We start from the raw sequence: 18,882 nt of genomic DNA on the forward strand, positions 1-18,882 counted from the left end.
CCTGGGGATGCCCAGAGGTGGTATGGCCATAGCTCTAGAAGTGCAGAATTCTCAAAGGGAAACAGAGCTCTCTGCTCCAAAAGTCCTATGCAAGTCAGAAGCCAACTTCAAGATACAATGCACAAAGAGCCAAATTGTTATCAGCCAGCTCCTATTACAAGGAAACAAATGCTGCATGGAAAATTATTTGTAAAGTTTGTGATTTTGCCACTTACTAACAGTGTGAACCTAGGCAAGATTTCTGAATTTCAACTTTTTCATCAGAAAAATGGGAAATAATAATATCAACATTGCAAGAGTTCTTGGGAAAATAAGATAACATGTTTTGAATATTTATCAAGTGTCAAGCACTATTCTAAGGCTTTTCGGTATGTCATCTCATTTGTATAAATACTTAATATAGTGCCTGGAACATAATAAACAACTAGTAAATTAGGCATTAAATAAATGTAATGGGCAGAGGAAGAATTACTAAGGTTCCAAGAGGAGAGAAGAGAAGATGCCTGTGTCCACAGGTGGGAAGAATAAGATGCAACTGGGAGAAGAAAGGTATAATAGTTACTGGATATGAGACTCTCAAAACTTTTGAACCATTACAAATTAAACCAACCTAACTCACCCCAAAGGACAGAACTGAGCTCTTTTTTTCATCTTTAATGTTTATGCCTCTCTGAATCTGAAAGAAGCTGCCAGGATTCCAGTACAAACCAAAAAGTGATGACCGTACCCTGAAGCATGCAAACTTTTGTGTCTCTACAGCTGTCTGTAGGAAACTGGTGCTAGTGGACTATGGAGGAGCAATAGGGCATTTCTGGGACCGTAGCTCAATTTGCTTTTATAGTGTGGACACACCTACCGCATGGATATTCTCAGTAGTGGAATAAAAAACAGGGATAAATCTTGGATTTCCCTCTTATTCGTTCTTTGTGTTTATGTTCTTGGCACAATATTGATGTGTCATAGACAAGTCAGCATGTGAATGTGCTCTATCCGAATAGAGCCTGCCTTTCTACCTTGTAGAGTCCTTCAATTTCTAAACTCATGGAGCTTGTATTGTTAGAACCAATGAAGTAACTCAAAGAATTTTTAAAAAATAAGCCATCAGTCTGGACCTGTGTAGGTGAATGAAGGAGAAGCACTTTAAAGTCAGGGGGAAAAAAGTATACTTAACATTTAGGATTATCAACCAGTACTAGTTTTCCATAATATGTTTCATTTCTGATTTCATCTGGAAGAGATATGATTATTACTACGATTTAAACAGTGGTACTTTACTAATAAGCTCTTGGCACATCTTTTTTCAGGTTCAAAATAGTCTAACATACTGCTAAGTTGTTGCATCAGTGTTTGTCAATAATAGAAAGGCCTTATTCGAGAGATTTACCAGGTTGTATTACATGGAACCCAGAGGTGAATCCAGACTTTGTGGGGCCTGAAACTTATCTAATTTGGGAAATGACCTCTGATAAAAACATGCAAAATTTATGTATATAGAAATTGGGAGGGCTGGGTGTGGTGTCACACGCCTGTAATCTCAGTGGCTTGAGAGGCTGAGGAGGAAGATCGCGAGTTCAAAGCCAGCCTTGGCAATGGAGAGGCACTACACAACTCAGTGAGACCCTGTCTCTAAATAAAATACAAAATAGGGCTGGGGATGTGGCTCAGTGGTTGAGGGCCCCTGAGTTCAATCCCCAGTACCAACAAAAAAAAAAAAAAAGGAAAGGAAAGGAAAAAGAAAAAGAAATTGCGAGGGCCCCAATCAGAACCTTACAAGAGACCTGAGCAAGGGAGGAGACCCAGAACTTAGGTTCCATTCAATTCATGATATATCTACACCAGCTGAGACCTCTGTACAAACTTTTATAGTTCAGAGAAAATTGGTATTTTAACTTATAAACACCCCAGTACATTCATATTGATCATAAAATTACTGGCATCTTCCCTTGGCAAATTGCCTTTGGAAAGAAATTTAAGAGGCTTATCTCTCACTATGGCAAGTGTTTCCTGAAGCAAAATGGCTTTATCTATTAGAAAAATTTTACCCAAAACAAAAGTGCTCAGCTCCCAATACACACTTGGTGGATCGTGACCATTGCGCCAATCTTTTTTTTTTTTCTCTCTCTCTTTTTGGTACTGGGGATTGAACTCAGGGGCACTTAACCACTGAGCCATACCCCCAGCTCTTGTTTGTATTTTATTTAGAGACAAGGTCTCACTGAGTTACTTAGGGACTTTGCTAACTTGCTGAGGCTGGCTTTAAATGCATAATCCACCTGCCTCAGCCTCCTAGCTGCTGGGATTATAGGCGTGTGTCACTGTGCCCAGCTCTTTTCTTCTTTTTTAAGAGACAGGTCTTACTATGTTGCCCAGATTGGCCTTGAACTCCTGTCTTAGCCTCCCAAATGGCTGGGACCACAGCTGTGCACCTTGTCTGGCTCATTGTGCCAATCTATGAAAGCAACTATGAATTGGTCTGAGAGGCAGAGCTCCATTCGCACTGCATGAGTGTTAATGTCCATTGCCAGTTGGCTCTGATTTCTCATCATGAAGCAAATGCTTTTTTCTGTTCAGATGAACACAGAAACTAGAGATAAGTTGGTGCCACCTCCATTATGAGTCTTTTCTGACCCACCACTCATCCCTGCTTTGTTTGAAAAGTAGACCCTCCATATTCTTTCCCCAAGTTAGGCTTCAGCAAATTGATGAAGGGGAGGAGGTGGCTGCAATAAATGAGCATCTGAAGGAAAAGTTAATCCAGCTCCAGGCATACCATAACCATCCCTTCATGGAACCCAAAATGAACCATGTGAACCTGGATTTCTGATCCACGAGACAGGTGAACAATTTTTTCCAAAATTGAGTTGAGGGGAGAACTTTCACCTTGAGTCTTAAATCCCTTTCAGGGTTAGGGGTATATGTTGCTCAGTGCCAGAGTGCTTGGCTAGAATGCCCAAGGCCCCTGGGTTCCATCCCCAGCACCGAAAAACAAAACAAATCAAATAAATAAGTAAAAACAAAATTCCCTTTTGAGCTGAAAGGAAATAAAACCCATACTTCTTGTTGAGGGTAGTCAGGAAAGAAAGTATATGTAATTAGGTCAGAGCAATGTATTTTCTTTACAAATATTTTTTACATTATATCATAAACATCATCTTTCTCACACCTCAAAGATTCCTACTGCCTACATACAATTCATGACTTCAGAGGCAGGTATTTTTAGAAAAATAATGCTCTGGGTGATTGGGGAGAGAGGTCCCCTGAATGAGGTTTAAAAGAATTCGTTTCTGCTTTCCATTGAGAAAGCACCTGCATCTGTGCTCCCTGGAGGGCTTTATGCTAAACTTCATTCTTTGTAGCCCTGTTGCATATATTTAAGCAGTTAGGGACTCTAAATGTGAGATGGAATCAGAGTTAAACTCAAAAATGAAATTCAAGGACAATTCACATGTCAGAGCATCATCACTGAGACTACCATGGCAATGCTAATTTGGGTGTTGCTTGCATGATGCTTTCTATTATCTATGCCAGAGATCAGTGCTAGGGAAAGCAGAGCATGTCCTATAAAAATTACAAGTCTCTTGGCCTCTCTGTACCTTAGTTTCCTCATTTGAAAAGAATGAATGGATCTTAAGACATACTTCTTAAGACAGCTAACCAATAACTGTATAATGTTTTTAACACATAGTTTTGGGGGGTTTTTTGTACATGCGTGTATCTTCTATTTCACTTACAACTTGTGTAAAAACTGCAGTCCATGCCATGCCTGAAATGTTCCAAAGCCCAGTTCTGTCAGTAAATTGCAACTAAGGTTTCTACAAAAAAGATAAGCCAAAGAAGAAGGAGAAGAAAAAAGATATTCTTTCAGAACATTTATCATTTGGCAGTGATTCTAACTTATATATGATGAAATGTAACCTCAATACTTTTTCCACACACTAAAGAAATCTTGCTGTGGAAGATCCTGACTTATGACTTATATTTCTGCGTTTATACATGCAGAGCCTTAGCTATAAAACAGTGAATGCTCAAAAAATACTTGTGATATTTACTTCTCTAAAACAGGGCTTCACAACTTCAATGCTATTGACATTTTGGGCTGGAAAATTCTTGTTGTGGAGTTTTGTCCTGCATATTGTAGATGTTTAACAGCATCCCTGGTGTCTGGCCACTAGATGCCAAAATGTCACCTGTGTGTAAAATCACACTAATTGAACCACTGCTCTGTAATGACTCATTTCAATCCATGTATAATAATTCTCATACTTATCTTTGCTAGATACGTAAATTTTTAATCATAATTTCAAATGAGTAGCAAGGGGGTTTATAAAATTTCAAATATCAAGGTATACTTGTAACTTACATAAACTGCAAAAAAGGTAGTGGTTCAAATGTACGTCTGTCGATAGATTGTATTTTATTGCAGGATAAATCTCTAGGAAAAGTAAAAGGAAAATATTGCCTTGATTAGATATTAGCTATCTAATTAGTATGAATAAATAGAATCCAGAATTGATAATATTGAATACCTAGTTTTTGTTTAAATTCTAAACCTTTGGACTTATATTTGAACTTTTTAGAGTTTTTAACCCTGCCCACTCTTCTCTTGAGTCTCACTTTCATAAATAAAATATACAACTTTATATCTTGACAGGTTTTGAGATAGTCTTTCCTGACAGTAGGATAATTATTATGTGACCTTTTACAGTTTATCAAGTTCAAGATTATGAGCTACAAGTATTAATTTCTGCATGTAATTTTTTAAATTAAAGGGAATATTCTCATGTTCCTGGCTTAATTTGGTTTTTCTTTCACACATGCATGTGTGTGTGTGTGTGTGTGTGTGTGTGTGTGTGTGTTACAGGGGATTGAACCCAGGGCCTTGTGCATGCTAAGCAAGCACTTTAACACTGAGCTATACCCCTAGTCCTTTATTCTATTTTTCTAACCCAGTTTAATACTAGAAGAAAAAGATACCTTTCAAATCATTTGAAAGACAGTTACTCCTCTAATTAATACATGACTTTGAACTAATTCAGAGTTGTACTTTCTATCATACTAATGGAAACTCATTTTGGTTTCATATTACCTTAATACTCCATGAAGTCACTGCTTTAGTTGTGTAGTGCTGGGACAATGAAAAACAACATGGAACTGCATTTTTATTTGAAAACACCCATTCTGATTAGAGTTGACTCTCTTACTTCCACAGATTTCAGCTTGTTCCTCACTTTTCACCTGGATGGGTAGAACTGTCATGACTGGTGTCTCCAACTCTAGGCTCTCCCTTTCTAATCAATCCCGAACACAGTCACCAGTTAGGCTGTCTAGAATTGGTTCTTAAAGACCAGTATTACCTGGGAACTTTTGAAGAATGCAAAATTCTCAGCCCTACTCCAGAATGACTGAATCAGTAACTATGAGGGTGGTATCCAGAACCAAGTTCTACAAAGTCCTCCAGGTGAATCTGAGAGGAGACTCAAGGTTGTTTTAGAGCACTGCAGATGGTTCCCCCACCACAGCTCCTTTGCTTGGCACTCAAAGTCCTAGAAGGTTGGGTTCCATTCTCTCTCTTGTGCCCTACAGGTGCCCATGGCACTCCCCAAACACATTTCTGTGTTTTGCCTTTCTCCCACTCTCCCTTTGTAAGCTTTGTATATTTTCCCTAAGATGCCTATCTGATGATTCCCAGTGAGGCCCTTCGAGGTCCTGTTGAAACAGCACTGCCGTAGGAACATTTTCCTTAAACAGTTGGAAATCTTTTCTCCTCTTTTGTGCTGTAGACACAATTTATACCTCTTAGTGCCCATATTCATTTGTTTTCAATTCAATTGTTTTTGTATCCCATTTCTTCTGATACAAACGCTGTGAAAGCCTGGACTGGGTCTTGCTCATCTGTGTTGCCCTCCAGGTTTAAAACTGACACAAGTATTTGAGAAACTAAAATATTTATAAAACAAATGAATATCTAGGGAGTGAGGAGGGGGACAAAAATGACTAGTTAAAAAGGAATGCAGTTTGTGACTTCACAGCTGGCCCTTCTGCTGCACCTCTTTAGCACTTTGTCATCCACTGGGTACTTGCTGCATTATGGTTTGAGCTTAGCCTTGTCTCCTCTGTGAGCCCCTAAGTTCCTAAAGAAGAGGAACCTGTCTTACTCATCTTTGTCCTTCCAATACTAGGGAACAGTGTTTGGCATATTCTTTTGAGCTCTTTTTTATTGGTTAGTGTTTTTTTTTTAAATAAATGCAATATATATATATGCTAACATGAAATAATTAGCTAACAAAGTATTACATAGTAGAAATAATGAAAAGTCTACTCCATTAAGCAGTTATCTCATTTGTTTTCTCCAAACCTGGTTTGTAAGGTTTGAGGCAGAAGTGACTAAAACCAGCAATACAAAAGCAGTTGTCCCTGAGGGCCTAGGAGGTTTGATAATTCAAAGGACTACTTTTAGTATCATGTGAAGCTCTTTATGCTCACTTCTTTTAAGCCTTCTACATCTGAAAAAAGAATATATTTACTAAAAACATCATTAGTTAGCTTAATAGGGTTAATGACCCACACATATCTAGATACCACAGACAAAGGATAAAAATCAAGCTTTCACAGCAAAGAACCTAAATTATCTTTAACCAGATAAAAATACTATGTAAGTGTTCCCTCCTTGACAATAATAATAGAGAGATTTTAATTTTGTGATTAATGAAAAGTTATAGGCAGTTCTGATCTGCTTACTTAGTGTAAACGTTGCAAGCTACACTATTTAACCATCATTTCAAATATCTATTTTCTGGAGGGGGATACTGAGATTGAACCCAGGGACAATTTAAAACTGAGCCATATCCCCAGCCCTTTTGATTTTTTATTTTGAGATTGGGTCTCACTAAGTTGATTAGAGCCTTGCTAAATTGCTGAGGCTGGCCTTGAACTTGCAATCCTCCTGCCTCGGGCTCCTGAACTGCTGGAATTACAGGCATGTACCACCATGCCCAACTTTTTCACATTTTTTATTGGTGTATTATAGTTGTACATAATGCTGGGATTTGTTGCTACATATTCATACATGCACACAATGTAACAATAAACTTTGGCCAATATCATTCCCCAGCACTTCCCCCTTCTCTCCCTTCTTCTCACCCCTTGGTTCCTTTCCTCTTTTCTACTGATCTCCTTTTGATTTTCATGAGCCTCACTCCCATCTTTCTTTTCTTTTTTCCTCTCTAGTGTCCACACATGAGAGAAAACACATGACCCTTGACCTTCTTTATACTTCTGTGTTTGGCAAATATCTATTTTTAATGAAGGTATGCCAATTCCTGCATTGAAATCCTTAATACTGCTTAGTAGTATTAGCTACTACTACTAGCTTAGTAGTCTTGAAAATATTATTATGTAATTTACTTACTTAGTTATTTAGTCTTTTTTTTTTTTTTTTGTTCCAGGGATTGAACTCAGGGGCACTCAACCACTGAGCCTCATCCCCAGCCTTATTTTGTATTTTATTTAGAGCCAGGGTCTCACTGAGTTGCTTAGCACCTTGCCCTTGCTGACGTTGGCTTTGAACTTGCAATCCTCCTGTCTCATCCTCCTGAGCCACTGGGATTACAGGTGTGCGCCATCATGCTGGCCATCATGCTGGCTAGTTATTTAGTCTTTAAGCATTAATTTAATTCAGTTTAATTGTTAAAACATTCTGAATTAATGGCATTCAAATGAATATAGGTGGCCTATTTTTTTTCTCTCCTCCAGGCACCAAACTGAGGTTAACTTTAATTCCCTCTGTTCTACTAATCCAACTTTTTAAAACCTTATTTGCAAAGGCCAGATAGTAAATATTTTAGATTTTGCAGGCCACATACGATCTCTGCTACATATTCTTTCCTATTTATTTTACAGCATTTTAAAAATGTAAAAATAATTCTTAGTTAATGAGCTGTATAAAAATTGACTGTGGTTTGGTTTTGATCCATGGGCTCTAAATTAGATATAAATACATGTAAACACTTATAAAACAAGGTTCATATGAGTGTTAGTAATTGCTCTGATCTTATTACCACTTTTCCACTGTAAGTGGAGTTTTTTTTTTTTCCCATCCGTATCTTGTCTATATAATTTTTAAAACTAAAAATGCTTAGGAGGTATTTAATGCTGGAGATGGGTTAAAATCTATACAAACTTACACAATCACAGAATTTAATTGCTGGAAGAGATTTTACAGATTATCTAATATGAATCCCTTATTCATTAGATAACTCATAACTCACAGATAAATATGATTAACTAACTTACAAATACTGGAGGGATAGCAGGCCTTCAAAGGAATCTTTGTGTAATTCAGTCAGGGAATTTTCACTGAGAATTCTGAAAGATGAAAAGGTTATTTCTGGACCAAAATTCAGCACAAAGATGGAGAATATCCAGTGGTAAAAAAGTATGAGAAAATGAATGCTGTCATATTCTCTTGCCAGGAGTATAAAGTGGCATAACCTTTTTGCGGGTAGCTAAAATTTCATATCTACAATAGTCTTCACCCCCCAAAATCTCATTTCTATTCTATAGAATTATATGCCCATGTTCACAAAGAAGTATGTTTATTGACATTATGCATGTAAACAGGAAAACCATATACACTCTAAACATCCATCAGTAGGGGAATTATTTTTAAATAAACCATGATATGTTCATACGATGGAATATTATGCATGAGTTCAAATGAATAGGGTAGGCTCTGTGTACTAAAAAGAAACCTGACATATGATGAAGTGAAAGAGTCAAGTTGCATGAATGTTACCATTTATGTAAAAAAAGATAATAAAACCATGCAACAAACCTATTTTGCTATATGTAAATATGTGTGTAGGCAAATGCATGGGGAAAGATCCAGAAGGTTATATATACCAAACTCAGAGTAGTGGTTTCCTCAGGGGTGGAGGGTTACAGCACAGGGATGGTGTCTCACTATACCTATTATTTCATATTTACTCATTAAGAATGTAATTATGTATTACTTACAAAATGGAAAATAAATTTAAATTGTTTTTTACTTACTTCAAAGGGGGTCCACGAAATTGAATTTTTATTTATTTATTTATTTTTTGCTGTGGTCCTGGGGATGGAATCCAGGTCCTTGCTCATGCTAGGCAATTACTCTACTTACTACTAAGCTACAAACCCAGTCCCCATGAAATTTAATTTTTAAAATAACCACCAAATTTCACTCAATACAGGCTGAATTAATTTATGGAGGGGAAAACCTTTTTCTAACAGTATTGACCTCAACATTCTAGACTAAGAAGGATCTTACAATGCATTTTTTTTTTTTTTTTTTTTTTGTATTCATGTTTGGAGAGAATATACTCACAGTTTCTCAGCCCAACGGTAAGATTTCCATATGTTTTCTTCAGTGTAAGAAATAACGTTTCCTTGGAAATTCCTGTGAAGAAACAGTTTATACCTTTGAATAAGTAGGGGAAAAAATGAACAGAAAAAGTAAAACAATCACGGAGAACATTCAAATATAGAAAAAACAAACGAAACAAAAACCCAGCTTTCTAATTTTCGGAACTATCAGCTTCCCGGTTTCACAATAAGATAATAATGTGAGCCACTGGCACAAATGATAAAGCAGAAGTTTAACTTCCTATCTGTCGAATTTCAACAGAAAAATGGCAAGAATTTACCATATTAACAAATATGAATTAAGAAACACATTGCAAGTGACACCAAAGCTTTGCCTAAGTGCCCTCTGTTGAAATATCTCCAGGTATTAGGAGGATAAGGACAATTAGAAATCACGGGAACTAATGTGCTGATGTGGAAAGATCTCTTGAACATGTTGCATAGAAAACAAGTATGAATCAGTGTTTTTTTCTTTTTTAAACTTCATCAGGGAAAATTATGCATAGAAGAGAAAGCAGAAAGAAAGACACACACCAATATGTAACAGGGGTCATCTTATGGGTGGTAGGGCATGGACAACGGGTGAAAAAGGATAGAGGTATAGATTTTCACTTTGATCCAATATACTTCTGTTGACTTTTTTTTTTAAATGTGAGAATGTATCTATGAATGACATGTTTAAAGAAGCTGTTAAATTATGTTCAGTTTCAACTCTGCAGATACCTTCAACTTTTTTTTTTAACTCTGTCCTTATCCCTTAGCAATAACTTTTCTGTTTATACATCTTTACATAGACTTTTTCTTGGCATTTGGGGTTGGAGGATAAGCCTGCTCATCTAGTGGACAAATGCCTAGTGGACATTTCCACTCAACCAGAAGCCTTCGGAGGGCTTTATGTTCCCCACTAAGAAATGGCTAAGACTGAACTCATTTCTCTCCAACTGGCTTTCCTTCCTGGTGTTGTTTTCCACCTGCTACATCACCAGCATTCTAATTTTTTATCCAGGACAAAACTCGTGGAGCCGTATTTTATTTTTCTCTTTTCTATACACCTCATCCCCTAACTCTTTTAGTCAATCATTAAAGCATTTGTTATTCTTCTAAAGCTCCCAGGATTTTTTTCCTTTTAACAGACTAAAGTCAAACCTTAAAATGTTTTTAATATCTTACTTTTAAAACCTGGCAGTTTTATTTGTTATCAAACAGAATAAATAATTTGATTTTTCTTGTTCTAACTTTTATTTGTCCTTTTTAGTTATGGCAGTAGAATGTATTTTGACATATCATATACACATGGAGTATAACTTCCCATTCTTGTGGTTGTACATGACGTGGAGTTACACTAGTTGTATATTCATATATGAACATAGGAATGTTATATCTGATTCATTCTATTGTTTTTCCCATTCCCATTCCCTCCTCCTTCCCCCACTCCCCCTTGCGCTCCCAGGATTTTCTTTCTACTCCCATCACAACCACTCTGATTAAGCTCCTTCTTGCTTTACTCATAGATTTTGCTAAAGTTTTCTAGGTGGCCCCATTGAATTAAGCTTTCTCTTCTAGATCACTCTAAAAATGGATTATAAAATTATCTTCCTGTTTTAATTATTTTTATCTCTTGTTTGAAAACTTTCAGTGGCTCTTCATTTCTCACTGTGTAACTTTCAAACACCTATAGTTGATATTTAAGATTTTTCATATTACCTTTCATTGATTCTAACCCAATACTTTGTAAGCCTACTAGTCTACCAAATCCTGGTCATTCTTGCAGCCATTCCTTTGTGTAGATATACTTCCCGTTTTTTTCTTTAACAATTATAGCCACTTTCAAGCACCAGGTAACATTTGAGCCTATCTGTACAGCTTTCCCAACATCCATACCTCAGTAATGAAATATTCTGAAGAATTACAGCACCTGTGGTCTGCATCCTCTTTTAGTACTTAATTATATATCATCTCCATTTTTAGTCTTCTTCCCACCTATCATTTTCATGTTCTGTAAACAATGTCATATTTCTGTGGCTCCCATAGTACTTAGCCCTCAGTTGGGCACAAAATGGATGTTATATGAAAGCCAAGGCTAAGATGAATTCTGGACATAACTGAGGGACTGAATAATTATATTAACAGCTAGTATTCATATATGATAGGCACCGACATGAGTATTACATGTACTCTCTCATCTAAATTTCACAACAATCCTATGAACTGGTAACTATCATAATCCCCATTTTCCAAATAAGGAAACTGAGACATAGAGCTTTTTTGCCCAAGGTCACAATGCTAATAAATGAAAGATCTGGGTTCAAAGTCAGGCAGTCTTATTCTAGAATGTACTCTTAACCACTTGGTTGTATCATCATTAATGAGTTGTAAAGCAGATGGAGCAAAATGGTAAAGCTTAAGCAATGATATGATAGGGCTAAATAAAAATGGGTAAGAAAATAAAGGATGATCACAAGTGAAAGATTGGAGAAAGGACACAAGAGTAAGAAGGAAAAAGAGGATATGGAGAAGTTGACAAGCAAAAACTAAAAGCAAAAAGTCAGTCAGTGTGGGTTGGGGAGATGAGAAAGGTCCCGGAGACCCTTGAGGAAAAGGGTAGGCAGAATTCAGAGCACAAATGAGGAAAGGTGATTCTTACAAGACTGTGAAGGTGCCATTGTAGCTGTAGGGCTCTAGCACAGGCACTCGGTGGAGTTTCTGCATTGGGGCGAGACCAACACACAACAGTGTCTCATCTTGGCAGGTACAGAGCTCACATATACTAGTGTTCTTGGTGACATTTTCTTCCTTTTCTGTGGCATAAATTTCGGGGAAATGAGTTGTGGTTTGGTCTGGCTCCACTTGTGCAACTGTGAATTCAGTCATATTTGTTTGCTGTGAAGTTGTTTCAGTTGTTGAAAGAGTTGTAGGAGTTGTAGAACTTTCAGTTGCCACACTGGGTAGTGGAGTCAGGGTAATTGTCACGTCTGGAGGTTGAACTCCAACACTAGAGGACTCCGACACCGGAGTTGTACTTATTGTTGGAAGTGTAATCTCATAATATATAGGAGGTTTCGCTATAATCTCTTTATATGGCTCTGGAAGCTGAATTGGCTTCCCCGGCAAGGTTTGAGAAGACACAACATCAATGTTGGGTTTTGAAGGTATGGTAATTTCCACTTCAAAAGATTGAGCTAAGACTGAAGTTTCCTTGTGGTTGATTTGAGGATTTGTAGTCTTTGGGTATGGACGTGGAAATGTCACATCAGGGGGCTCTGGAGGAAGATTTGTAGTTTCCAGATCTAGATGTGGAAATGTTGTCTCCGGGGGTTTTGGAGGAGGATTTGTAGTCCCCTGGTGAGGACGTAGAAGTGTTACCTCATGGGGCTTTATAGGAAAAGCTGTAGAATGTTTAACTCCCACATTGGGCTCTGGAATTATGGGGAGTTCCACTTCCACAGGTTTAAATGCGAAGCTGGGTACTGTTGAATAATGAACTTGATTCTCAGTTAGGACCTGTGGCTGAGTTGAAGTTTCTTGTGTTGGAATTATTCCTTCTTGATACTTTGGAAGCAAAGTTGAGGTTTTCTGCATGGTTGGAAAAACAAATACGGGGACCATTGGAAGAGATATAGAGAACGTTCCAATAGCTATAGGGAACGATGAAAGAGCTACAGGCTTCTTCTTCACTCTAGAACGTTTAGTGGGTTTTGGAGTTGAGGTGAGTTCCAGGTCCAAAGGTTGAAATGTAACACTGGGTGATGTTAAATCCTGAGCTTGATTCTGACTTAGGACCTCAGTTGAAGTTTCCATCTGAGTTGTGGTTGCTTGTTGGGCTGAAGAAAATCCAAAGTTTTCAGGGAATCCTCGAGACTGGGAAGGGGCATTAGACTGGGTTGGATAAAATGTAACTTGCTGGGAGGAAACTGGCTCAACTTCTTTAGTGGCTTCTGAAGGTACAGTAACTATCAGAGCCACATGTTGAACTGTGGTTTTAGGCAAATTTGAAGACCCACTTCTGAACATTACTTCTAGATCTTGAGGTGAAAATGACATGGAATCACTGAAGGAAGCAATAGTCGGGACAAATGTGGATTCTGGAGGTTTAGTTGGGAGTGTTTCCTGGACAGGTGGAAGTTCAACACTCACGGGGGGCGTTGAGGGCAGAGATGAGCTCTCCTGCTGACTTGATAAAGATTCCTCAGGCAGCTCTTCAAGCTGACTGGGGACCTCTTGATCAATTGGAGGCTGTTCCTCCTCTAGAGGGGGGCTTGGCTGAGGTTCCAACTGCTCAGGGGACACCGAGGACTCATCTAGGGTCTTCTGTTGCGCTGAAGTTTCAACCTCATTATTCAATTCTGGAGTAGGAGACTCAGCTTGATCAGAACCTAGAGAAGAACCTGTCACATCCTCACCTTCTGGAGATTGACCTACATCGTTAGGGAGCTCTGGAGGCACAGTTGGAGCTTCAGGCTGGGATGCAGAAGGTCCTGACTCATTAGTTGGAATTGAGGGAGGAACTATAGCCTCACCATTAATCATAGAAGTTCCCAGCTCTGTAGTGGGTTCAGGTGTTATAGTCATTAGTACATCTGCAGGTTCACCGGTCACACTGGGCAAGTCTAGAGATTGCACCGGTACTTCCAGCTGGCTTTCAGAAGACTGGACCTCCCCAGGAGACTCAGAAGGCTGAGTTGGGGTCTCTTGCTCACTGAGAGAAGGTTCAGTCTCCACAGGAGGGCCCGGAGGCTGAGCTGGGGTCTCTTGCTGGGTTAGAGAAGGTTCTACCTCCTCCGCATACTCTGGAGGCTGAACTGGGGCCTCCTGAACTGGGGCCTCCTGAACTGGAGCCTCCTGAACTGCAGCCTCCTGAACTGGGGCTTCCTGAACTGGAGCCTCCTGAACTGGGGCCTCCTGAACTGGAGCCTCCTGAACTGGAGCCTTCTGAACTGGAGCCTCTTGAACTGGGGCCTCCTGAACTGGGGCCTCCTGAACTGGAGCCTCCTGAACTGGGGCCTCCTGAACTGGGGCCTCCTGAACTGGGGTCTCTGGCTGAACTGGGGCCTCCTGAACTGGAGCCTCCTGAACTGGAGCCTCCTGAACTAGGGCCTCCTGAACTGGGGCCTCCTGAACTGGGGCCTCCTGAACTGGAGCCTCCTGAACTGGGGCCTCCTGAACTGGGGCCTCTGGCTGAACTGGGGCCTCTGGCTGAACTGGGGCCTCCTGCTGGGCTAGAGAAGATTCGGCCTCCTTGGTAGGTTCCAAAGTTATGGTAATTTCCACGTCTGCAGGCCTACCTGTAACACTGGGCAAGTTATAATAATGAACTTGATCCTGACCAGCTAAAGAGGGTTCAGAGAGCTCTGAAGTCTGAGCTGGAGCCTCTTGTTGGGTTGATGAAGGTTCTACTACTTCAAGACCCTCTGAAGGCTGGGTTGCGGCCTGCTCCTGGCCTGAAGGAAGGTGAATCTCTTTATCTGCCTGCGGAGTTACGGTAACCAGATCTGCAGGTTTACTTGTGACAACCGGCTGAGTGTCACTTCTTAGAGATGAAAGCTTATGATGCATTGATGCTTCACCTCCTAGAGCCTCCTGGTCCTCAGGAACTTCTTGCTGGGACGAAGAGGACTGGAGCTCCTCAGGAGTCTCTTGGGCCTCCACAGAAGGTTCAACCTGGTCAGGAGTTTCTGGAGACTCCTCTGAGTTCTCCTGGGATTCCGGAGGTAGGTTGCCAGAAGAAGCTACATCTGTACTTGGATACACATAATCATCCTGCAAGTTGTTCTGAAGCTGAAGTTTTGCAAATTGCTTTGGAGTTCCACCAACAACTTTAGCAAATCTCGGATGCTGAGCTACATCCTTCTTCAGATTCAGTGGTGAAACAATAAACTTTGCTGCTTTTGCACTCTGACTATCTAGAGGTGGAACAAGTACTTCAAATGACTGGTGATCTGTAGACTGATCCAGATTGACAGTATGAATCTTACTTTTGAGTCGAGCATTGGAACCAATTCTGGGAGCCTCTCTTTCGGAATTAGTTTGTCTTGATGCAGCAAACTGATCTTGAACAGCAAACTGATCCATCTCTGGGGGCGGCTCTCCAGGTGAAACCCTGCCCAAGAATGGAAGCAAACTGTCAGTTAACTTCCGTGGTGAGTCCAACATCTGGGAGCGAGCAGAGGACCCCAGGTCATCAAAGACTCCCGGGTCTGCCGGGGGTGTAAGCGCATGGGGCGATAAGGGTGGGAGTTCAGAGGAGAGCAGAGACCAGGGCTTGATAGGCCCTGGGTGCTCAGCGGTCAGCTGGAGAGGGTCCTGGGGCGACTCCAGAGGCTGAGCTGCCTGGACCAGCAGCCACAATGGTTGCCACGTGAGGAGAAGCCCTGGTGCCCAGAGGCGCAGCAGGGACATGACATGCGGAGGCTTCGGGGCACAGCGACCCAGGCCAATGGGGAGCGCCTGTGGGAGCCTAACCGCCTGTGGGAGCCTAACCCTTATGGCAGCCCCTTGAGGCGCGCGCCTGGGAAACCTCAGTGGCCCCGCCCCACCCTTTATTTATGACACCTTGATTATGACATCTTTGATTACGCAACCTTTATTAGGCTCAACCTTTATTAGGCTCGCGGGGAGCCTTTTCCCACAATCAACCAACCCAAGCTTCCCTTCCCCAAGCAGGGGCCACAATCGACTCCCACAGGCCCCCTCCCCTACATCGAAGCAGGATCTGGGCCCTAGATGTGGGTGGCACCAGGACTCTAGCAGCCCATTGGGTGGGGGGCGGCAGAGATTCCCAAGGAAGTCACAGGACTGAGCCTCTGGGGATATTCAGTAGTGCTAGTCCAGTTCTGGCAGCCTGAATTCTTCCTCTTCCAGGCTGAAATCCCAGAGATATTCTTCCTCCCCTTGGCTATACTGCTTCCAAGAGAAGCAAGTGACCTGTAAAACGAGGGCCAGTTAGGTTAACAGGCAGACTACACATTAAGGTTATTTATTCCAAAATGTTGCCATTTGCTCTAAACTCTCTATCCTATTTCATGTTTGATAATTAATTCATCACTCTGTTAGGCTGGGGCTACCATTGAAATCAGTGATGACTCCGAAATTTCTGTAGGAGGGGTTTTAGGCAGTGGGCAATTCAGTCTGAGAAAGGGGTGTGAATCCGTGTGGTCAGCCCTTTACACTGGCATGGGAAAACATCTCCTTCCCACCTTGGCTCAGGTAGGCGTGACAACACCACTTTTTTAAAGGTGACTCTTTTTTTAAAAATTTTTTTTTTAAGAGAGAGGAGAGAGAGAGAGAGAGGAGAGAATTTTTTATTTAATATTTATTTTTTAGTTTTTGGCGGACACAACATCTTTGTTTGTATGTGGTGCTGAGGATCGAACCCGGGCCGCACACATACCAGGCGAGCGCGCTACCGCTTGAGCCACATTCCCCAGCCCCTAAAGGTGACTTTTGTGCACATATCTAGAGAAGGCAGGATGTTAAAGCCTGCAACTTAAATAGTTTTCTTGAAACACTACTAAGACTAGAACCCAAATGACTTTTTTTTCAGAGCCCTTATAGTAATCTGTTTTATTACTTATTACCTGACACAACCCTAGTGCATAAAGATGTGTCATCTTCTTATTCCCAGTGCCTTGCATATGGCTGAGCACATAGTAATGGTTTTCAAAGTCACCTCCTTAAGGGGTGGATCTGCTCTTATAATGGAATTTCTACAGTCAGTGTGGACTTACTTCCTTTCACATTTCACAGGAAGTGAGACTTCTTAAAGTTAAGTTTCCTTAACTGGTTTTATTTAAATTGAACTAAAACTTTTACATGGAAATAACTTAAAATAGTGTTTCAGAATGCAACCCACTTCCTCTGCCTTTTCAAAATAAAACACCCCACATTTTTGAAGAGAGTCATATAATTGAAAATCTCCAAATTAATCCCCCCGCCCCCCGCATAAAACACATTTTTGTGCTTCCCCCAAATATCTTATACATAGTAAATAATGCCTAATCTAGAAATTACTTTGGCAACTTACTCCCTAGTTAAGGGCTTTCATATAATTGATTTACAGAAAGGTTCTTCAGCAAAATATTCTACTTGAGTATAGGGAGATGTTGAGATTTAGGTAACACACCACATTTTGGAGGCATAATAGTTCTCAAAGCTACAACACAATCAAACCTAAGGCTGTAGTTACTCTGTTGCCAAATCTCTGTGATCCTACTTGAGGGAAAATCTAAAAAGACAAGCAGCCCACTTTCTCTAACTCTGGAAAGGGAGCCTAGCTCCTCTTTTGAGTCTGTAACTACAGTAGTCCCTTGAGAGGTCTCAATTCTACTCTCTAAACTTCAAACAATGGGTCAGGAAGTCCATAAATCCCCTATAATCAAAAGCAGTTTTAGAGTTTCATTTTTCTAAGAATGATACATGATGAAGTGCTGAAGTCTTTCAATAACACTGGTTTATTTTCTTTTCTTTATGGTACCAGGGCGCTCAACCACTGAGACATATTCCCAGCCTTTTTTTTTTTTTTTTAAATATTTTTAGCTGTCAGTGAATCTTTATTTTATTTACTTATATGTGGTGCTGAGAAACAAACCCAGTGCCTCACACATGCTAGGAAAGTGGTCTACCACTGAGCTATAACACCAGGCCACCTAGCCCCCTTTTTTTTTTAATTCTTTTCTTTTGAGACAGCATCTTGCTGAGTTGCTTAAGGCCTTGCTAAGTTGCTGAGGCTGGTTTTGAAATCGTGATCCTCCTGCCTCAGCCTCCCAAGCTGCTGGGATTACAGGCATGAACCCCGCACCCAGCCCACTGGTTGTTTTCAATCATGGCTACACTGACTATGGAACCCCTGAGCTTTCATCTTCACAAGGAAATAGCTAACACTTAGGAGGTATTTACATTCTCGGAGAAGGTTGTTAATGCAGCTGAACCATTATTAATCATTTTAGTGGCCTGTAACATTCATAGAGGTATGTGTAGTCTCACCTCTAATATGGGTTTGTAACTTGGTGAGTGCAGTTCATCTAAACTGCTTTTTAAGTCATATTCTCAAGCAGGAGCTACATGATGGGTAGACAAATAATTTATTTTTCCATATTTTTATTGGTGCAAAATAAAATTTCTTTGCTCTCAGGCTGGGGATGTGGCTCAAGCGGTAGCGCGCTCGCCTGGCATGCGTGCGGCCCGGGTTCGATCCTCAGCACCACATACAAACAAAGATGTTGTGCCCGCCGATAACTAAAAAATAAATATTAAAAAAAAATTCTCTCCTTACTCTCTGTCTCTCACTTTAAAAAAAAAAAAATTTCTTTGCTCTCTCACAATTCTATAATTTTTCTGCAGGACTCCCTTAGTTGATTTCATTATCACTTATCACCACCAGAGGTCAGAGGAACCTTCCAATTAATCAGGGGTCCTGAAAATGATGAAGCAAAGTACTGTGGCTTAGAAATAATAAAATAACATTTGTTTAGGGCTTATTAGGAA

At 40.2% G+C, this 18,882-nt stretch overlaps 2 protein-coding genes across 5 annotated transcripts in view; both read right to left on the minus strand.

The window, feature by feature from the left end:
- The window catches only part of LOC114081522 (leucine-rich repeat-containing protein 37A-like), a 35,048-nt gene extending 22,548 nt beyond the window's left edge, over window positions 1–12,500 (minus strand). The window contains exons 1-3 of one of the 4 annotated variants that reach the window (XM_071603227.1): window positions 12,047–12,500; window positions 9,365–9,436; window positions 8,293–8,364 (exon numbers count right to left, since the gene is read on the minus strand). In XM_071603227.1, the coding sequence (XP_071459328.1) occupies window positions 8,293–8,364; window positions 9,365–9,436; window positions 12,047–12,273 (371 nt within the window). In that variant the 5' untranslated portion in view covers window positions 12,274–12,500. Of the gene's footprint in view, window positions 1–3,731; window positions 5,041–8,292; window positions 8,861–9,364; window positions 9,437–12,046 lie in introns of those variants that run through there. The other 3 variants (XM_071603229.1, XM_071603228.1, XM_071603230.1) reach the window with 3 other exon arrangements.
- A 918-nt stretch (window positions 12,501–13,418) lies between these two features.
- On the minus strand, window positions 13,419–15,798 carry LOC139702507 (leucine-rich repeat-containing protein 37A-like). The gene is made up of 2 exons (XM_071603847.1): window positions 13,537–15,798; window positions 13,419–13,424 (listed from the first exon to the last, which is right to left on the minus strand). The coding sequence occupies exons 1-2, from the start codon at window positions 15,796–15,798 to the stop codon at window positions 13,419–13,421; spliced, it is 2,268 nt and encodes a 755-aa protein (XP_071459948.1).
- Window positions 15,799–18,882: the final 3,084 nt, after the last annotated feature.

This window comes from Marmota flaviventris, chromosome 17 (assembly GCF_047511675.1).
Source record: "Marmota flaviventris isolate mMarFla1 chromosome 17, mMarFla1.hap1, whole genome shotgun sequence".
Taxonomy (NCBI): domain Eukaryota; kingdom Metazoa; phylum Chordata; class Mammalia; order Rodentia; family Sciuridae; genus Marmota; species Marmota flaviventris.